Raw genomic sequence first — 21069 nt, 5'->3', positions numbered from 1 at the left:
CCTATGATGACGTGATCATCATAGTCTGTGCAAACGTAAAGATTCATTAGATATTTTTCGATAGTGTCCACTTAACTGTCGCTACGAATTCTTAGAATTGGAATTCTAGTCTTTTGAGGTATATCATCCACGAGATGATACATTTATCTCTTTCACGAATCAGTGAAACAAACGAAATTGGCAATGAAATTGTTGGATATAATTCTTGGAATACGTATTCTTTCAAAACGACACACGTTTCGATTCCGATTCCGCGACAGTTAATTGGATATTATTGTGAAATATATTCGCAATTTTTCAAGATTCAAGTTTTTCTCGAAAGTTTTCCGCTAATAGACACGTATCGAAAGTGAAAGTTATTTATAAGAACAATTACTCTTAATATTTAATTGTTTACTTACAAGAAATACTGTCACGAGAGAATTCATTCTCGAATAAATTCGAAAAGGAATCTAGAAATTTGCTCACAAATTTATTATTGAGGCTTGCAAATGATATATTCATTGATACTCCAAATTTATACGTATTTAGAATTCATTCTAATCAAAGATGAAAAAGATAATTGAAAAAAAAACTGATAATCGTATATTGCGACACGTTCCAACGTATTATTCTACAAAAAAATATCCATAAAGTGATATCAAGTAAATTAAAATGTGACAATACGACACATTCGAAAGCCTCGATAATAACTCCATAAGCAAAAAAAACGTTTATAGCGTTAATAACAAACTTTGCGAAAAAAATAAATAAAAATCCTTATTCGATGAGAGTTGAGTAATGCTCGAGGAACAGTTTTTTTTATCCACCTCTGATTGCACAATCTGGATCAGGGAATTTCGCAAAGGGAGAGAACCGGTCCGACCACGAGGGACGTCAACGGTGTTGGAAAATTCGAATGATAATTTCGCTCGTTCGACGATTTCACCTCGTGATGTCGATCTTTTATTCCGGGACAGGAGAGACTCGATTAAACGATCGCGAGAACAAGGAACGCTTAATGAGTTTACAGGGAGAGGCTGTGTCTCGAGGAGGGGGGAGGAGGGGCTGGTTGATTTTGAAAGAAAAATAATTTTCTAAGGGCCAGGAGCTGACGTTCTCAATCGACGAATTATCCGAGTCGATGGAATTTTCTTTTCTGTACACGTGATTTTAGATCTCGATTCCTGCGTCAGATCCTGGCCCCCCCTCTTTAAAGATTCTATTTAAAGGAATACGAAAAAAAAAAAAAAAAAGAAGTAAGAACAATCTTGGGTGTTTTGTGTAACGAAGAAAATATTTTTTAAAAGTAATTATTCGAATTAATTTCGAGGGATAAAATAAAAGTAATAATTAATGGGATGAATAATCAATCTAGATTATTATTAATTTTAGATCTTGAGTTTTAATTAATTTTAGAAATTTTAGAATTTGTTTTTATTAAATTTTGTATTGAATTTTACTTTTGAGAGAATATATATAAAAAAAAAAAAAGGAGGTAAAAAGAATCGAGTGTTTGGAAACGGAACAATTATTTCTCGGAGTAATTATTAAAATTTAATTCTTGGACGATAAAGTAAAATTATTATAATGGAACCTTCATTATTCGAATATTCTAATATTCATTCTACTAACCGAATTGTATGCTATCTATATTCGCGTTTGCAAAATTTAATTTAATTTGAAATTGGACGAATTTACACAGTGTACAATAATAATATTGAAACATAAATATGTACTTAGTATTGAAAGGGAAAAAATACTTGGAAAATTAGAAAACGAAGAGAGTTACTATAAAATTAACAAAAGTACCTACGTTATTACATTGGAAAATCCATTGATATTAAAAAAAGAAAAAAAATGTAAATTTATTTGCGAGATGCACATTTCTTTGCACATTTCTTTGTATTTATATTAAAAGATTTGTGCAATTTGACAGCTAAAAAAGTACGAATTCCCTAATTTTTATAATAGATACTTTTTTTTCCACGCTGTCATCTCAATTTTGTTGTAAATAAGCGTATTATTTTCCCCAAAATAATTCGTCTAAGAAAAATCTATGTTCCATTATCCGAATATTTCTTTATTTGAAAGTTTATTCTCCTTATTAATTCGAATAATGGAGGTTCTATTATAATCGATAGATAAATAATCATTTTCAATTATATTGGCTTCTTCTTAGTTTCGTTTATTTTAAATCTTTAAATCCCTTTGTCAAATCTTGGTCTCTTCGTCAACTTAAACAAATGAAAAACAATAAAAAAGTAAAAATAAATAAAAATATAGAAAAGAAGAAATAAAAAACTAAAGAAAAACTCACTTAATAAAAAAAATAATAACAACCAAGCATTTCGACAAATTTGATCGAAACAAAAAAGAACTATTCCTTCCACGATTAAAATCTCGAAATCTCAAATATATAAAACAAAAATATTAATCAAGTTGTTAAGAATAAGATAAAACTAAATAAAAAAACATTACATAATCGAATGTTTACATAATCTTCGTAATGAAAAACTAAAAAAAAAAAAAAAAGAAAAACGGCAAAATTTGTTTCAAAATTTCTTGTCATTAAACCGCGAAACATTTCACGCTTACAAAATCTCAACCGTACGAAACCATTACAAAGCGCCAGTGTTGAATAAACCACTGTGACGAGGGGCGGAGTGAAGAGGGAGGGCATCGAACGCAGATGCAGTCGCGTTTACCAGAGGAAAGGCGGTGAAACACGAGCGCGAAAGTGATTGCTGGTTACCTGACGTGCGATTAACAGGATTGCGGATTCGATTAAACGAACGGACGAGCATCGAAAAACATTGAACGAGACTGAAAGAAAAGCTGGCGTCTCATCGTCGTCGTCGTCATCGTCGTCGTCGTCGTCGTCGTTGTTGTTGTCAGCGACGATGCACGCGGCCCAAAACGCATTCAAACACGCTTCTTTTTCCAATTACCCTCGATTTTCCGTGATTGAGCAAAGATTATCGATTAGGGAAGGGAGACCAGTTGAGAAAGATGCGTACAGCGGCTCCACGCGGTGGCCACGCGCACTATCCGAGAACACGGTTATCGATAGTCTCGATCGTCCTCGAGGGGATCGAATCGCGCGGATGCGGCCATGGCGCGCGGCGGAACACCGAATCGAAGACGCGTTCGATCGGTCGGGGACACGTTGAAATACGAACAAGAAACGTATTTTTCTCTCTCTCTCTCTCTTTAACGGAGTTCTTCGGTCACAATCGGAACGAGAATCTCGTTCACCAGGCTATTTCCAGGCTCGGCCCTTCGTCTCCTCTTGCACACAAGGTTCGCGTTGTCCACAAGGCGAGTCACAAACGTTTCGTTCCAACCTCACAGAGAGAAAACAGTTTCTCGCGAACCGGCTAACAACCGAAGAAGGAGTTCACGATTCCAATTTTTCCACGTGATGAAAGATCGTCAAGAACAATCTCTTTTTATCCTTGGAGATGGAACGGAAGAAACGTTGGAGAAGTGAACGGCGGTGGCGCCCGAGCCAGGAGAGGATTCGTTCAGCCGGGAGACGGCCTGCCTCGAGGTTCAACGAGGGTTAAGGTTGTTCAGTCGCAGGTGTCCTGTGCCCACGGAGACCAGTCCTGATAGGTGGACGCCTGCAGGTGCGTTTGCTGTACCGCCAGTCCCGGATGTACGACTCCCATCTGATGATGGTGGTGATGGTGGTGGTGATGATGGTGGTGGTACTGCTGATGACCCGGCGGAGGCGGCGAATAGGGATCCCCTCCGACGGCCACGTCCACGACGTCGACCTGGGACGGGACGACGGCGGGCGTAGGCTGTGGAGAGGCTTGTACCTTCTTCGGGCGACCGACCGGGTTGCCGCCTCATTCGCGACTCCTTCGAGGCCGACCGACCTTACCTTTTCTTACGGGTGCACCCCCGTTTCCGGCCGCTGCCGCGGCGGCCGCGGCCGCGACGCTCGACGATTTCACGATTTTGTGCCAATCCGTCTCGCACACCGGTGACCCCGATAGCAAGTAGTACCTGGGCGGAGAAATGGATTTTTTTTAATTAATCTTTCCACATGTCTCGATTCATTGTGGTAAGTAATATTTCTTTTTTTTAACACGGTGAAAGTAGAAAGTAAAATTGCGAATGTACATATCTGTCTATAAATCATTGATTATAATTTTGTTGTAATTTATTAATTTTTTTTTATGACGATCAGACAAAATATTTATTACAATTGCAGAATGTAACGTTACTTGTTGTAATATTGTAATATTCCTGATATATCATAAAGTCTATTGATTTATAGATAGGATTGTACACGATCAATTATTTAATAAGTTGTTAAACGATCAATAATTCGTAACTCGTCTCACGTTTCTACTCTGTACGAAGAGTTGGCTATGTAACGTGCATATAGTGCATCTGTACGTTGCATCACGCCTGTGCCAATACCGATGGAAGTAGTAAAAGTAAGTTCGTTTCATACGAACAAAAATTGTGCTTCGAAACGAACGGCCGTAATCAAGCAGAGCATCCACACACAGAGCATCCACGAAATCGATGCTCATAAACAAGATTGCTTCATTACCGGGCCACGATAATTGTGTCCCTCCTCCTTTATTACAAAATCCCCAGTTGCGATCCCCACCAATTAACCGACAGCCCCACCGTGTGACACGCCTCTTTTCCAACCCTTTAATTGCCGCGTTTTCTCCTCGAGTTGTATATATCCACCCTAAACGGAATTATCGGTAAAATTCTAATAATATCGAGTTCACGACATCTACCATTGATTCCATTTCATCCCCACATTCCCCCAAGATATTCTAGCTACACTATAACATAATTATGCAACTACTTCCTCACTGAAACAATGAAAAATTTCTCGTTGATGCTATTTTTATCTTGTTTTAATTATCAAAATTAATTGGAATATGGAAGATATGAATATTTGTATGATATTGCATAAAATTTCAAAGATATTATCTATCTGTTAATAAGCTATGATAAGTAAGTTGCATGTTTTTGAATTTCTTGTGGTTTAGATTAGATTCGATTAAACTCGATATTTTTTGGTTGAATTTGCTAGTTTTAACAAAAATTAAAAATATAATAATGTAAAATTGTGTTACTTTCGATCCGGAGAAAATATATTTCTATAAGTTGGCCTGTTTGTTTGTGGAACGTGCAAGGGACAACAAAAGGTTCTTTTTTTCATTGTTATTCCAGTGAGAACGTTAGCAATAACAATTGTTAGCGAGTCTAACTTAATCAGATCTGAATCTTACCTATCGCCGGAAACCAGTTGATTTCCGCATTTGCTACAGGTGAAGCATTTCTGATGAAATACCGATCCACCCGCCCTCATTACCAGCTCGGTGGCAGGTATCGCGTTGCCGCAACCTGCACAAGCACCACTACTTCCAAACATTCTGAAACAATAGCGAATAACGTCGATTAATTAGCCACGTTAATTACCTCTGATTAGATCAATTGAATTCTAATTTGAAACGCAAAAAAGATAAGGATATGTAAAACTGCTGATGGAAAGGATATTAATGGATATTAATTCCTGCAATTTTTATCATTCGATGGAAAATTCTTTCTTTCTTTTTCTTTTTTTTTTAGAAAAATAAATGTTTTTACTTCGTTATATATATTCTTCATTTAAATTTGTGTTGTTTCTTCAATCTTTCAAGAAGATACAAAAATGCTTATTGTCCAATGTTTTTCGAAAATTTGATCTAGATCTCTTCAGAATCGAAGAATTTATAAAAAATTTCAAGAAAAGATAATAATATAAAGAGAGTAAAATTGTACATTGTAATAAATGAAGAAAAATATTTCAATCCAATTCTTGTTTGAAGGGATGCATGTAATATTATACTGCTGGATTTTTTTTTTCCAATTCCATTAATTCTGAATACTTTCCTTGTAATCTGTTTACAGATTATTATCACTAAAAATTAAAATTAATTACATGCTATCTATTCTTAATTTAATAGATTAATTATCATATACATTCAATCTGTGATATGACAAAAAGTATATATAATAAGATAATAAATTAGTAAATTCACGAAATATTGATCACGGTACAATCCAATTTGATTGTTGTGTTCCTTGGAATCGGTTCATAGAACGTTTGGGCAAATATAAACGTTAACAAAAACTTTGTGGCCAACTCAATATTTAGGAAAAGAGACAGTTTATTGGGGGGATGATTGAGCTACGAGGGTAAGGTTTGATCAAGAGAAGGGGTTGGACAAAGCGAAAGGGGGCGCCAATAATTACGAGATTTCTCTTTGTTCGTGAAAACGAATATTTCTACGTTCATTAATATTTCATTGGGTTATACGGGTAGCTGGGTACATTAACGAGTCCAGATTTATGTCGGATACGCATTACGAATTCAATGATGTTGACTAAAAATTGATAATTCGCAAAAATGTAAGTATGTATGCGGCGATCGTTCAATGTATGTCGTACGTATTATCGAAGCATTAACAAAGCGATTTTCCCTTCAGTAGCCGGTACTAATGAATCGATTTTAATGGTATTGCGATCCGGATTCGTTTACGACTTATTACAAGTCTGATAAAAATTTCATTTTACGGCTGTGAAACATTTTTCTTTGTTTCTTGTTTTTATTCGGAAATATTTTCATCGGCGAAAAATATTAACATTTGTATGATATTATCGATAAAATTTTAACGATTTATATTTACGACATATATATATACATTTGCCCCGATCTGTTATTAAAATCACTTGAATAATACTTACTTCCTTTTTATTAACAATTTTTTACGTTTATCTTACAATTTTAGTATCTTAGTTTAATGGCCACCATTTTAAAAATTTTCGTCATAAAATGTTTATTTTAATATCCCGATCTTTCTATATTCTTATTAAACATGAAAATTAAAATTTTTATTTCAGGTTAAAGAGATTTATAAATTTTATATATATATATATAATATATTATATTACTCGGAGATTAAAAATTAAATTCCGCCATTATGTTTCTCCAGAACAGATTAAAGAAATATTTAAAAAAAGAAAAAAGTTATTAGAATAGAGTAATTATATTGTATAATAGTATAATAAAATAGTATAATGATATAATAAAATTTCAATAGATTAACTCTTATACTTTTGCCTTTAAGAAATTCTTAAAGAATGTTATGAAATATTAATGGGAATACCTCTTATATAAATAATGATACGAAAGAAAAAGGCTTTTATTAAATTTTCACGTTACACTTTTTTTCATCTCGATTAATCTTCGTAGAAATACAATTTTTTAAAAATCAAAAACTTACTTTTCTTCCGTTCGCGGATCCATCTAACCCACACCGTTCTTTTTTTTTTTTTTTTTTTTCGAACACAATTTCATCCAACTATCCAAGAATCTCATGAATCTCGTTCCCGAACCCCGTTCGACGAGAACCTCGTCGCGAGGCGCGCCATTAGTCCGAATATACAAATTTATCATTGGATGGGTGGGTGTCTGCGGATGGGTATATCCCCTGTGGAAAATCGTGGCGGTCTCGGATGAAGCGAGAAAGGCGACCAATTACAGCCGAGGGCTCGGAGGACGACATTCTACTCCGGGTTTGAACGCGATGCGATAGACACGAGGCGTTTCCAATTAAACCTCGCGCCGATCTCATCGCGCAAACACTTTCTAACTAAATGAGGTTAGGCCGGCAACAGAGGGACCCCGTGTAGAATCCTATATTCACCACGCCACGCTTCCCTTTCTTTTCTTCCTTATTATACCCGTGGTCCCGTTGACGTTCCAGCTGCTTTAAACGACACGAAAAGATATATATATATATATAGAGAGAGAGAGAGAGAGGGGGGGACAGATTATAATAAGGCGTCGCATGTATAATTGTCGCGGCGTCTTCGTTCGTGTGAAACCCGTTGCTCGTCACTTGTCCTTCTTCTCCTTCCCTCTTTCCTAAACGCTCGTTTCTCTAGCCACGAGGGGGAAAGAAAAAGAAAAAGAGGAGGAGAGAATAATAGAGGAAAGAATATAGAAACTAAGAGGGAAGGGAAGGCGAAAAAATGTTTGCGTCGCTGGAAATTTCGCGGGCTTTCAGAGGCGGCGGCCTGCCTGCCTGCCTGCCTGCCTGCATGCATGCAACCTTCTCCTCCCTTTTGATCCCTTCAAAACAAGCACACGCCTTCTTTCAGGCTAAACGTCGTCGTTAGCCGTGCCGGCTATACCGGCCGGCGAGTTAATAAACGTTTCTTCTCTCTCTCTCTCTCTCTCTCTCTCTCTATACTTATGCGTTTCTCTATGCGTTTTCTATATACGCGCACGATTAATACGCGCGCGTGTTAATTACATGTGTACACTCGATGACACACGTGTTTTCTTTGCATTTGAGATTGTAAATGATCGTGTTCAGAATTTTATCATTTCGCAGTTATAAAATCACTGTTATGCAGTTGCCATTTAGTTACATCGAGCAGGGAGTTAATAAACATTTCTCCCTTTTAGCATATTTCGTTTATGATTAATACACACACGTGGATGTGTATATATATATATACGTATATGCTATCTATATATTCTTTTGTAAGTGGCTATATAATAAGAATTTTATCATTTTGTGGTTGGTTAATTTTAATAACACCTGTGTGTCATTACAGTCTATTCGAAAAGTGTAAACGGCTCATATGTTTGGCTCATATTAAGGTGGTGTAAAAATATCGTGAATAGTAATAATTTTTAATATATTGCTCATTTGCTGAAATAAGACGAGTACGAATGTTTCTCTCTACGCGATGAGATGACACGCAAGGAATAATATAAGATTTCCAACGGGAGAAGAAACATTCTTAAAATACATCTATCTATAAAACAATAAAGAGAACTACTTCCAAAATATCCTTTTTCCATCCTCACCCCTCGCGCACACTTACTGTCTCCTCCTTAATTTCTCCATTAACAAATTACAAAGGAGGTGAGCTCGAAAGGGCTCCGGGAAAGGATTAAACGAAAGCGGAGACACTTGGAAATTTCATCCTTCCGACAATCATTTCATCCTGTCCGACCTTGTTACGGCGGGGGAGGGGGGGATACAACGTTTCCCATCGCAGGATTGGTCGAGCGTACATCGAATTCCTGCAAGATTCGTCAATTCGAAACGGGCGAAACCTTCCTCTCCTCCTACCGAATAATCGGCTTTATAAAATGTTGCGCGGCTAAAGCTTTATAGGTTCCTATAATCTTTAAATGTGCCACGCCGCTTTTCCCTTTATAATTTGCGACAATCGTGTATATACGCACGGTATGTGTGTGTGTGTATGTATGTGTATCATTAAAATTCCACGCTTTATGATCATCGAGGTCCCTTCTTCTCAAGGCGCGGGTTATTAATAGTATCGCGGGTCCCTATGGAGCAATTAAAAATAACCAATGTTGATATTTGGGTTAAGTTGCGGTTTCAAGTATCTCCATGCATGTGGGGAAAGATAAAGAAAAGAGGATGAAAAGGAAAAAGGAGAGGAGTGGGCGGCAAATTGAAACGAAAAACGCTCGACGCTGTCCGATCGAGCTTCCATGAAATATATCGAAGCTCGCCGGTGAATTAATGGAAATTTCCAATGCGAAAGAACCCGCGCTTAGAAGAAAAAAAAATATATAAATATATATACGCCGAAACCTCGATAATATATTTTCCATTGTCGACCGGTGGATGTCGTTTCTTTTTTTTATTTTCACGGTAAAAATACGGTTCACGAACCTCGGCTGTGGTAAAAAAAATTCGCCGAAATTTTAAGGGAGGAACTTACCGACAATGGAAACTTCGAAAATAATATGATTATTTCTTTTTTGGATATTGTCAGTCAAGATAGACTGATATAGGAATAATTATCGAATCAATAAAAATTTATTAAAGAGTTATTATAAGATCCGTAACATTTCTAATAAATATCTAATAAATCACAAAACATCCAACTAGATAAGAAAAAAAAAATATCATAATAGATAATAAAAAACGAAGCATTAAAAAATCACAGAGACCAGTTTCGATCTTCTTAAATCATCCGCATAAATCGAACGCCCACAAAATTGGAAGACGCACTAATAAATATAACGTAGTCTATCAACGTTATCGAAGATGCATTTCGAGTTTCTCGACAACATTTTGACTTTTTCCTTGCTCAAGTTCGCTTCAACAATAATTCAAGCCATAAGATTCCATTCGACCAGAGAGGCAAAGTGCGGAAAATCGCAACGGCCTAGTTGGCCTCGTCCATCGAGAGTAGGCACATTCACAGTTTCCGGATCGACAGAATACCTCAACGTACGTTACGAGGACGGGTATCACCTGACGCCCACAGAGGTGATTCGCGCCCTAACCTCTCCCACTTTCACGTTTCCCCTCGCGATACCCTCGAGCGAGATTAGTTAAAATGTATTCGCCACGGTTCGAATTAATATCCATCCATTAGCATTACCCAGGCGGCTATCTCGGGCCAATTTCCTGGAATGTAAGCGTCAGGTGTTCGATTACGGGGCCCGACGATCTTAACATTTCAGCCTTCTTCTCTCCTTGACATTGCGGATCTTCAATCGCGACGCATCAATACACGCGGCCTTATATCTTCGTTAATGGCGGCTAATGTTTGCCGAACGTTGCCAGCCAGTACACCGGTGCCTCGTAAAGTCCGCTGTTTATACCGCAATTAGCTGTGTAACGATACGTGGCCACGTCGAATCGGCCACGACACGGTGCCTTCCTCGTCGAGGATACCCCGGGAATTTCAAAGATGGAATTTCAGAGGTTTCGAAACCCTCGACGTGGGAAACGGGATGGACGAATCGGTTATTTCTGATTACATTCCGGACGAATTTCTATTATTATTTGAAATTAGATAGAGATCAAGAGTTGGGGGATATATATTTTATTGAGGATAAAAAGTAAAAAGGATTAAATAAAGATTTAATTCGTGTCTGATTATTCGGATTTGACCGACTTTTGTTCTGATACAATAATCAAACTTTGATAGAAGTATGTTGCTTGATGTATTGTAATTAAATATTTCTATTTTTTTCGTCGTTATTTATTGCCAGATCATAATTGGAATACAACTTGTTCTCGTTAGTGTGACATTTAAAATATTGATAATACTGAGTCGGGGTAAAAAAAAGTAAAATGAAACGATATAATTATAAAATGAAAGTAAAAATGAGTTTAATGAAATTAAATATTCTGAAAACTGATTGTCTACGTCATCGAGAAAAAAAAAAGTCTGTAACTCCATTTGCATTCTTGTTACACGATCGCGAGATCTAAAGTCTCAGGGTATTACTTAGTGAATACGAGTAATAAGTATTAAAATAGATTAATTCGAAAGATTATCGAAAGAATAAAATAAACGACGAACAAATGGAAACAGGAGATCAACGACAGTTCCAATTTATAATAATATATATTGCAACTATATTTCGTGTAATATTTAAATAAGCAAAGAATTTGTAAAATTGCTTCGAATTTATAATATTTGATATATCGTTACGCGCTCTAAAAAAAAAGAAAAATCCTCTACGTGAACATGAACTCCTAATTAATCGAAACGAAAAATCACGACTGACAAGAAAAATTATACGAATTTCCATTACACGAGCTGCTTGTCCCTTCTGACAAGTTCATTTAAACCAAATTTTATCATATCGAAGAATTGGAACAAGGATTAATTGCTTATTCAGAAAGGATAAAACGATTTAATCGTAAAAGCGCTTTTTAATAATCGGTCAGCCAGTGTTAAATAAATCGTTCCACGATCGAAACGTCTCTCGTCATCATCGTTCATCGTAAATTCTACGATTTCTTTGTAGCCTGTGTTTCCCATATTCCCCTTCCCTAAGTGAGACAATTACATTGATCGAGCAATAAAAAAAAAAGCAAAGCAAATCAAAGCTCGAAGTGTGTTTTTCTCGCGTACGAAGGACACGCTTCGCCTCGATCCATTGGATTATTTATGCCCGTGGACTATAACACACGGTGAAGTGAAAATGAGAAAGCGTGCAAGGAGAAAATGAAACAAAGTTCTTTTGCCCGTGTGCACGCGTCACGGGAGTGGTTGTGCGTTTAATTGCATCGGATAGAGGCGGCGTTTTGCATACGTGATCCATTCGATGGAATCGATCGTCGGTAAAACAGGGAGAAAAAGAAAGAGAGAGAAAAGAGGGAGACGAGGCAAAAAAAAAGGCTCGAGCCAAGCAAATCTAAACGAAGAAAACTATATCTACTCTTATGCTCGATTTTGTCTCGTCGTAGTTTCTCATTAATTTACCGTGGTACTCGTGATATTTATAATCGTTCGTCGTTAGAACCAGATATACGTCGTTAAAACGAACTTTTTCCTCGATGCAAAATGTGCCTGTGGAACAAATTTTCTCCACGGAATGTGAAAGGCCTCCCACGTTTGTATTCAATAGTTATGTGTACATATATGTATACATAGTATTATTATACACGGTAACTTAGAAAAGTATTCGAAAGGAAATTATTTTTAATTCTTGAAAATCTTGATTCTAACGAAAGTTTATATTTCTATAATGAATTGTACGTAAAAGATTTCTTTTTTATAGGAATAAAATTTAACGTTTTAAAATGTTAACGTTTATTCATTTGTCTCGTATACAATTTCAGATAATATTTTTAGAAACAGACAGACTGTGCTAAAAATCTGAATTGCAACATTGCAGTATCTTATTTTTATATGAGGTCTTTCATACAATTTATATATAATCCAATGATTGCACGATTACTAATTTGTTAATCTTACAATAATATTTTCACAAGTTAAATCTAACAATTTTATTTACTACGAGTAAATAAAATTCGAATAGTTTCGTAAGCCACTGTATACACACATACACATATATATATGCACGTAGGTTGTGGTTCGTTCCACCTTCACACAAATACACACGAGCATACAAAACGAGGAAAGGAATCGATTGAAGCAACTGAAAATTACTTTGGTCCGCTCGATTTTCGATTCATTCGGTTGAGGGATCGATATTCCATCGTTGGTTCGTTGTTCTGGCTCGCTCTCTGCGTGCTGGTTGATTAATCAAGCACGCTAATAATTACAGCGACCTTTTGATCTGAAGGAGCAGCGTTCTCTCCTCGAAGAGTCGCGAGTTACTTAAATGAAAGTTTGATTGGTCTTTTCTTTTCTTTTCTTTTTTTTTATTTCGATTCGAGAAAGATGAAATTTATATTGACTACGTTGAATAATTAAATAGATTGGCCAGACATTTGAAACTTGACCGACTTTTGATTGGAAATACTGAGAAATAATATTTTTCTGTATAATTTGAATCTTTAATGCTATCACCTAAATAGATACGATGGAATTATGTTTTTATCTTAATAAAATAGATTGTTAATGATTGTAATAATTTTAATATCAATCTTTAAAACAATATATGACTTTGTGTATAGCTTATTTAATAATATTTTTATAACATAAAGAATAAAAGAATGCCAAATAATAAAAATCTCTCGTACAAAGAAATACAGATTTTATTTTAGCAGAAGTCAAAAAGTATTTAGATGTAGACTTTGTCTAAAAAAATAAAATTGGCCTTTGAGAATCCAATATAGAAAAACTATTTCATCAAAAAAGAAAAAAACATTATTCTTTTACAATGAAACAAATATAACAAATATTGAAGTAATATTATTTAAAATAAGGTATTAATAAACTAAATACTACGTAAATAAAAATTTTATTCGAATAATCATTCGTGTCCTATTCTACTTTACAGCAACGTTATCATTCCCATTAAAATATCTCATAAAACTCATTATAATAAAATTCTCATATAAACCAAACTTAGAAGAAGAAGGAGGGAAAAAAAACCATCCAAGAGAACCGATACTAAATAATCAATTTTATCCTCGCTTTCTATTTCCCCCAAATTCAATCAAACTCAGATAACCCATTCCGCCGGAGCCAAGTTAAATCTCCAGAAAAAAAAAAAAAAAAGGAAAAAGAAAAAAAAAATGAAAGTCGATATTCCAAATAACAAAACAATTTCCCAAACGCACAACTACTTTCTACGGAAAGCGGTGTACAATCACACAGGACCATAACCTGAAGCAAATCCAAGCCTCGATTCAACCGAACGATATCGAGCCATTTTCCGTCCTCTCGTGGTACGCGGAACACGTGGCCGCCCGCTCACGGTGCTCGCGCTCGTTCGAGCGAAACGAGTCGGACACAGTTACTGCACCTGTATGCACGTGCACAACTTGTGCATACCACGATACTTCATCGACCACTCTTATATAGGGCGCACACAAACCTGTACAACTGTACGTATTTAACGCACACACACTACAACCTCCATTATTCGAACTAAGAGGAAAACAAGATTCGTTCGGATAAGAGGACACAGATTTTTTTGTTTTACGTTTTCAGAGAAAATATTATTATATTGGTCATTTGTCGAGAAGATTAGGAGAATGTATTAAAAATTTTTCTTTTCTTTTTTTAGTTGTTAAAATGCTAAAAAATTTCTTAACGCAATGCTAATGCAATTTGCATATTACAATTTCTAATTTTCTTAATCCTTGTTTTTTTTCTTCTTTTTTTTTTTTTTTTCTTTTCCCTAAGTGTCAATTATCGTGGATTTCACAACGTTATATTTTGTAGCATTCTTAATGTAGCTTTCTAATTTCTTAAGTGTTTCGTCTCGATAGTTAACATTAAGTACACGTTTGCATTTAGATGTTATTGTATATATATTGCGGTAGAAACGTCAACTACGGTAAATGTATACACTTATTAATCATTGTATACACATACTAATTTGTAAAGTAAATGTACTCGTAACTAATCAAATGTAAACTTTGACTAGTAAATGCATACAGTTTCACATTTGATTTAGTACAAGTATGCGCAAAATAAAACTCCTTGACAACGATTGGCTATAAAAATTCTGCATATATGCTGCATATATTTTTGTTCCTCCGATTGTTTCGATTGAAATATGCATAATCGATTATGATTATTCCTTCGATATAAATTCTTCGATTTAAAAAAGAAATCTATTGTAACCAACTTCGAAATTTTATTATTATTTCATTTGTTTATTTATTTTAAATCTATAAATTGATACTAAACAATCCAATTGTCTGGTAAATGTATTTTTAGGAACAATAAATATTTTTATACTCTATTCAAGATTTTCACTAAAATCTTAAATAAATGTATACACTGATTATAAACTTTAAGATTTTACTACACCATATATAGTATAATACTTATAGTAATATGACATTTACGAAACATTCAATCTATTTTTCATTTATATCTGATTGTATCTGAAGATCACTTTGATAAATTTTCTTGATCCAAACTTAATTTAAAAACTCCACTATTTTGTTTTCTAAAAATTTATCGATGCACGCTATTTCTTATGTCCCTGTGGAAATCATCCTTTTTATTCCATTATCGCAAATAATACGATTCAGAACAGAAAATTAGAATGTTCGAAATCACAATGTTCAATTTTGTAATCATACTGTATTCTAAATACAATTCGATTCGCGAAATCCCTCCTTCGAATCGGGGTGCTGGAGAGGACGGGGGGGGGGGGGTATATACCTGTTGATTCTTGCGTCGAAAATTGCGGCGACGTGGAAGAATTAAAATATCGAGCGTATAACGATCCGCTATAATAGAGATGGAGAGATGATCGTGGTTGATCGACGCCGATGAAAGTTTTCACACGCGCCGCCGCCGCCGCTCGATTCCTATTTATGTTGCATTCGCGAGGAAGCGTCGAATTCGCCGGCCATCGTGCCACGTCGATAAAATATCGGGGAATTTTAATCGGCCGGGCCGGGTTCACCGTCGACGTTTAATCTCGTATCGGGCCGCCAGCCTGTAAACACTTTTGCTTTTCGTATATTGGATCACGTGAGCGGCGCACAATGCATCTAGACGCGGAGGTGTTCCGGCTATGGGCGTTCGGGGATGATCGACGTTTGCAACCACGATCGAGAATGCAGATGTAAGTACGATGTGTGTGTGTGTATATTGTGCAAAGATGTTATTTATCATCAAGTCGTTTTGATTTTATCGATTTTGCGAATGGAAATAATGGGATGAATTTTAACAAAATTAGAAATTTTAATTCTTTGCTTTCTTCTTTAAATTTATTGATATTTTTGTAAATGAGGAAGAATTAGGATCACTTGTTAAGCATTTATAAATTTAGAATTGCAATAAAAATATTGAGAATAGAGCTATATAATAGTTGCAAATTAAACAATCTGTTATTAATGTTGAAAATTTAAATTAGCAAATATAAATGAATCAAGTTATCGGTAACAATCAATTAAAAATTTTAATCGTGACAATTTTTCTTTTTTTTTAATAAACAGAATGTACTGAATTAATTGCATCAAAGTTTAAATATTATTTTTAATAACTTTATTAAAAATTCATTTGATCTGTAACTTGATAGAATACGTATAATAGGTAAAAAAATTATTTATATTTATTGTACACCGGAATATTTATTATAGGATTATATTCAATATATGAAATCGTATCGTTTAATATAAAAATTTAATATTATGAAATACAAAAGATCTGATGAAAAGACTCTCATTATATGCAGTCAGTTTAAAGCATATATAAAGAAAAGTATATATCGATATAATAAAAAATAAAATGATAAAGAATACAACCCAAATCATATTAATTAGAGAAATGCGTTTAATCGATTAAAATAGTCTTGAAACATAAAGTCATTTTATCCGTTTCAAAACTCTTCATCAATCACGTCGCTAATAAGCATCCTTTCGTGAAAACGGGATTTAATTCGTGGATAATTCCCCGCTGCCGAGTTCCTCTCTTCGTGGCAAAGCGTGAAGAGGAGAAAGCTCGAAAACGTTTGACGAGGAAAACAAGTAACTAACGTAGAGCAGCGGCAAAAACAAATATAAAAGGGGACGAGAGAGTATGAGAATCGGAAGCACAAGAGATAGAAGAAATGATTTTACTAATTTTATACTAATTTTATATCCAAGAATAGTAAGAAACAATTTAAACATTGCTGCATTGTCAATAACTAATCCTTCGATCTACAAGCGTCGATCGTTAAAAATTTTATTACGAAACTCGTCAGGATAAAATACATCGCATTTGTTTCCATAATTAATTAATTCGGGGAATTAACAATTATTTGAATTGTATCAACAGCATGAAAAAAAAAAAGGATGAAAAAAAAACGGTCAGCCATTTGGCTACAACTGTGCTGCACTCTGCAGGCAAGTATAGTTATTAACGTTGGATAGAAGGAGCGCGAGATAGAGAAAGAGGGGTACGTACGTTAGGAGAAAATTGTCTGCAATTTCTGACAGGCTTCAAAACGTGCACACGCGCGAATATCGATGCGATATCGTTGGCCGAGGTCCGTGGAGCGCGAAAGGTTGCCACGATGGATCGGATTGGATTCGAGGTTTCTCGTTATTAATTTAATTACCGGCTGACAGTTCCATAATTAAATTGCTAATTTATCTGTCCAGGATCTGGCCGATCGCGCGCCGCCAGAGCCCAGTCAGCTCGATGATTGCTCGCGGAATGACGTTTCAATTCTTTCTCCAATTTTCTTCTTCCTTCCTTTTTCTTTCCCCTTCCTCTCTCTCTCTCTTTTTTCGCTTTATTATTCCATATCCCTTTCATCCTGATTTTTCTACCCCCTGGCTACAAGCCCTTAGCCGCCATTTTTTCTCGGTGAATCGTTCGAGTTCGTCGTGTGTTTTGCACACGTGTATCGGATTATTCGAGAACGGAGAAATAGAGATTTTTGTCTGGGAGTCAAGGAACCATAAGGATGATGAGGAGAAAGTACAACTTGGCTAACTTTCTTCGGTTCGATTACGATGTTTCGATGATTTATACTCGTGTTGCGCCTTGTGAACGTTCGTTTTCTAAATTGATGCGAAGCTAATGTGATTTTCTTGTACACATACTTGTGCTGTATTTTTGTGTATGTACATTACATTATAGGAAGTCTAATAAATTGCATCTTTTTTCTTTTTTTTTTTTTGTTTCTTTGGTGAATCAAGAATGATTACCGATCATTCCTTCTTATTTGTTTAAGATAAAACCCTTCGATGCGTAATATTTATATACAGCGAATAAAAGTAGATAATATATTGATTAACTAGTTCAAAAATGTCAATTGTGACTTATATTTATCTAAGAAATAAAGCGAATGTTTCGTTCTTCGATCGTCATATTCGTGAAAATTTGATTTTGTATGTAAAGTACTTTAATTTTTTTAGAGGCACTCAAAAATAATGAATTTAAATCATTGAATTGATTCAATCTATTTATCGTATTCTGAATAAAAAATTTCCTCTAATAAATTAACTTTTGAGATTTCTTGCAATTCCAAAAGAAGGAGAGAGAGAGAAAAAAAAGGAATATTCGAAATGGAAGCGATTTCTATTCCGCACGAGTAACTGTTTCAAGCTTTATCGCTTTACTCTTATTACACGCTGGGATCGCGTTTTCTTCATATTCAATCCACCGATCTGGCAAGTACAGATCGCGATCCTCGTCAAAGAGGATCCTCGATCGACGTGAAACTTATTATCGTCCATCGCGTCTTCGATTCGACAAATACTCGCGTGTCCGTTCCTCTAACGGGTCCAGCAATTTCCGGGGACCGTTATAACGCCGTAAGAATCGTCGATCGCCACGTCGAAATGCAATTAATTATATATTGAGGCGATAAACTCGGGGCGACGGAATGCGACTTAATCACCGAAAGACCTCCCAGTTTTCGAGTCTTCTTCTTCTTCTTTTTTTTTTTTTCCCTCCTCCCTCTCTCGTTTCCTTCTTTTCCACCTGTTTTATGCTTAATGCGTCGTTAGTCGACCATAAAAATTGATAAAATGATTTCTCGATTATTAACGAGTGAAAAGAAAACTATCTTTTTTTTTATCGTCTCTTTTCCTTCTCCTTTCTGATTAAATTAAAAAGAGAAAAAAAAAGGCATTCTTCGAGGAATTAAAACTTTCAAACTTCTTCCGGATAAACAATCAATCCAATTTGACTACTCAACTAAATGTGACTTTGGTAAAACTACTCTTGATACTTAAGATACTTAATCTTTTCAAATAATATATTATACCCTGTTGCTCAATACTTAACCCTAATTACTAAAACATAATTCCCCCCTCGCGATGTGTATTAATTAATGCCGATATCGCATTACAATATCGTAACGTTCATTTGTCCACATCCTGAAAGGTATTATTAACTGTCCAATGATTTATGGACAACCGTATACACGCGGATGCATGTTTTAAAGGAGCCAACGTTGGGAAACGTCAATCAAACTGAAGAAATATCAAATGCAAAAACACATAAATTAAGTATATACAACCTCTCTCTCTCTCTCCTATCTCCCAGCAACAACAACTTTCCAATAACTTCATCCATTGGCTTGGCGGATTCCATCTCCTCCCCCCCAATAAGACGATCGCGCGCGCGCGCGCAAAATCCAATCGGAAAAATTAAACGGCTGTAAATTCGAAAGGCTTCGCTTGCGTTTCCACGCGTCTCGGAAAGACGCCGCCGTGGAGCGGAGTTAACGAAGACACGGAGACAGATTGATTAATGGAAAATACACGTGGGACACGAAGGCGAAGGGAGAAATTCCAGCAGCGCGGGAGGCGGGGGTTCGTATCAAGGTTAAATACAGATTCTATACGGGCGAACCGTTTAATAATTTTAATGAGCGAAGTTCAGCGCCCGGCTTACTTAAGGAAGTAATTGGTGATTACAGCCGGCGGGCTCGATCTTTAACGAGCAATCCCCGCTATTTCTAATTAGTTGATTTCACTGATAATAATGCAAAACGCCCGCCCCCGCCCTTGGAAATCGAACCAAATCCTCGCGACCATCCCCTCCCCTCGCCCCATTTCGTGTCTCTCTTTCTCTTTCTCTCTCTCTCTCGCGTCTTAATTATTACGCGCGGTGTCAATCTCGCCACGGTTAACGAGAATTGTCGCGGCCTCGCTCCGCTAATTAATAAGGCCGATTTGCGCGCACAATCCGCACGTTGGAGGAAAAAAGAGGTGGAGGGAGAGAAAGAGGGACAAAGCTGCGCGAATCGGGAGCAGTCGAGGGATGATTTAAATGGTTAATAATCCTGATGATGACTTGGATTATTGATTTTCGTTGATTTCGAAAGGAGGCTTTTAAGGGTTGAAAGATGATGTTTGTATATTCGACACTGGCTATAATAGTGATAATCGTTTGATTATGGTAGAAAAAGGAGAAACAAGAATTCGTGTCTGGATGTTTCGGTGGAAAATTCTTTGATCGTCGTGTTTCCTTTTCTTTGTAGGAATAATTTCCGCGAGAGGAATACTGTTGGTTGTTCCCAGGGCAGCGGCGGCGGGACCATCGTCCTGAAAGAGACGCACAAAGAGGCTGGTCTCTCGGCTGGCACGGCGCCTTTTCATCTCGGCCTTTCCTTCGCTCGGCATTTGTCCGTGTCTAACGTGTTAATCACTGCCGTCTGATTAGATTATTAATTGTCCTTGTGTGGCAGATGGGGCCCCGGCATGCCCGTAATTACGGCTATTACGGATCGTACAATCGCTCCGATTTAGGGACGAGAGAGGAGGGAATGGATTACGTTCCGGAAAGAGTGGAGGCCTCTTTCGTGCAATAATATCATTTGTGCGTCGATCCGCAAATTTCGAATGAAATTGTTCAGTTAAATTATTAGATGCATCGATATCGTTTGAATTATTCGAGCACGAGTTTTAGAATATTTAATTTGGATAAGTAAGAGAAGTTTTCTTTTTGTATGTATAAAATTTAATGATTTTTTTTTTAGAGAATGAGGAAGACGTAAAGGGAAGAAAAATTAAAATTTAAAGTCTGCAAAATCCTATCTGTGCCATAACGCAGTCTAGTTGTATCTTTGTTATCGTATAAATGTCACGTTTTATCGTGTATAACGTTTAAAAGAGTTTTGTAATTGGTCTTTGCACGTGATATCTTTTCATCGATGTTAATTATAGA

The 21069-nt window shown here is 36.1% G+C and overlaps 1 protein-coding gene across 1 annotated transcript in view; it reads right to left on the bottom strand.

Annotated features, from left to right (window-relative positions):
* Positions 1-1451: 1451 nt before the first annotated feature.
* LOC413125 (LIM/homeobox protein Lhx9) overlaps positions 1452-21069 on the bottom strand; it is a 196111-nt gene continuing 176493 nt past the window's right edge. The window contains exons 5-7 of the mRNA XM_016915530.2: positions 5253-5396; positions 3867-3996; positions 1452-3788 (exon numbers count right to left, since the gene is read on the bottom strand). Coding sequence (XP_016771019.1) covers positions 3555-3788; positions 3867-3996; positions 5253-5396 — 508 coding nt within the window. The 3' untranslated portion in view covers positions 1452-3554. The remainder of the gene's footprint in view (positions 3789-3866; positions 3997-5252; positions 5397-21069) is intronic.

Source organism: Apis mellifera, linkage group LG12 (assembly GCF_003254395.2).
Source record: "Apis mellifera strain DH4 linkage group LG12, Amel_HAv3.1, whole genome shotgun sequence".
Classification (NCBI taxonomy): Eukaryota; Metazoa; Arthropoda; class Insecta; order Hymenoptera; family Apidae; genus Apis; species Apis mellifera.
Note: the sequence above shows the minus strand (reverse complement) of the source record. Positions and strands in the feature narration are given on the sequence as shown.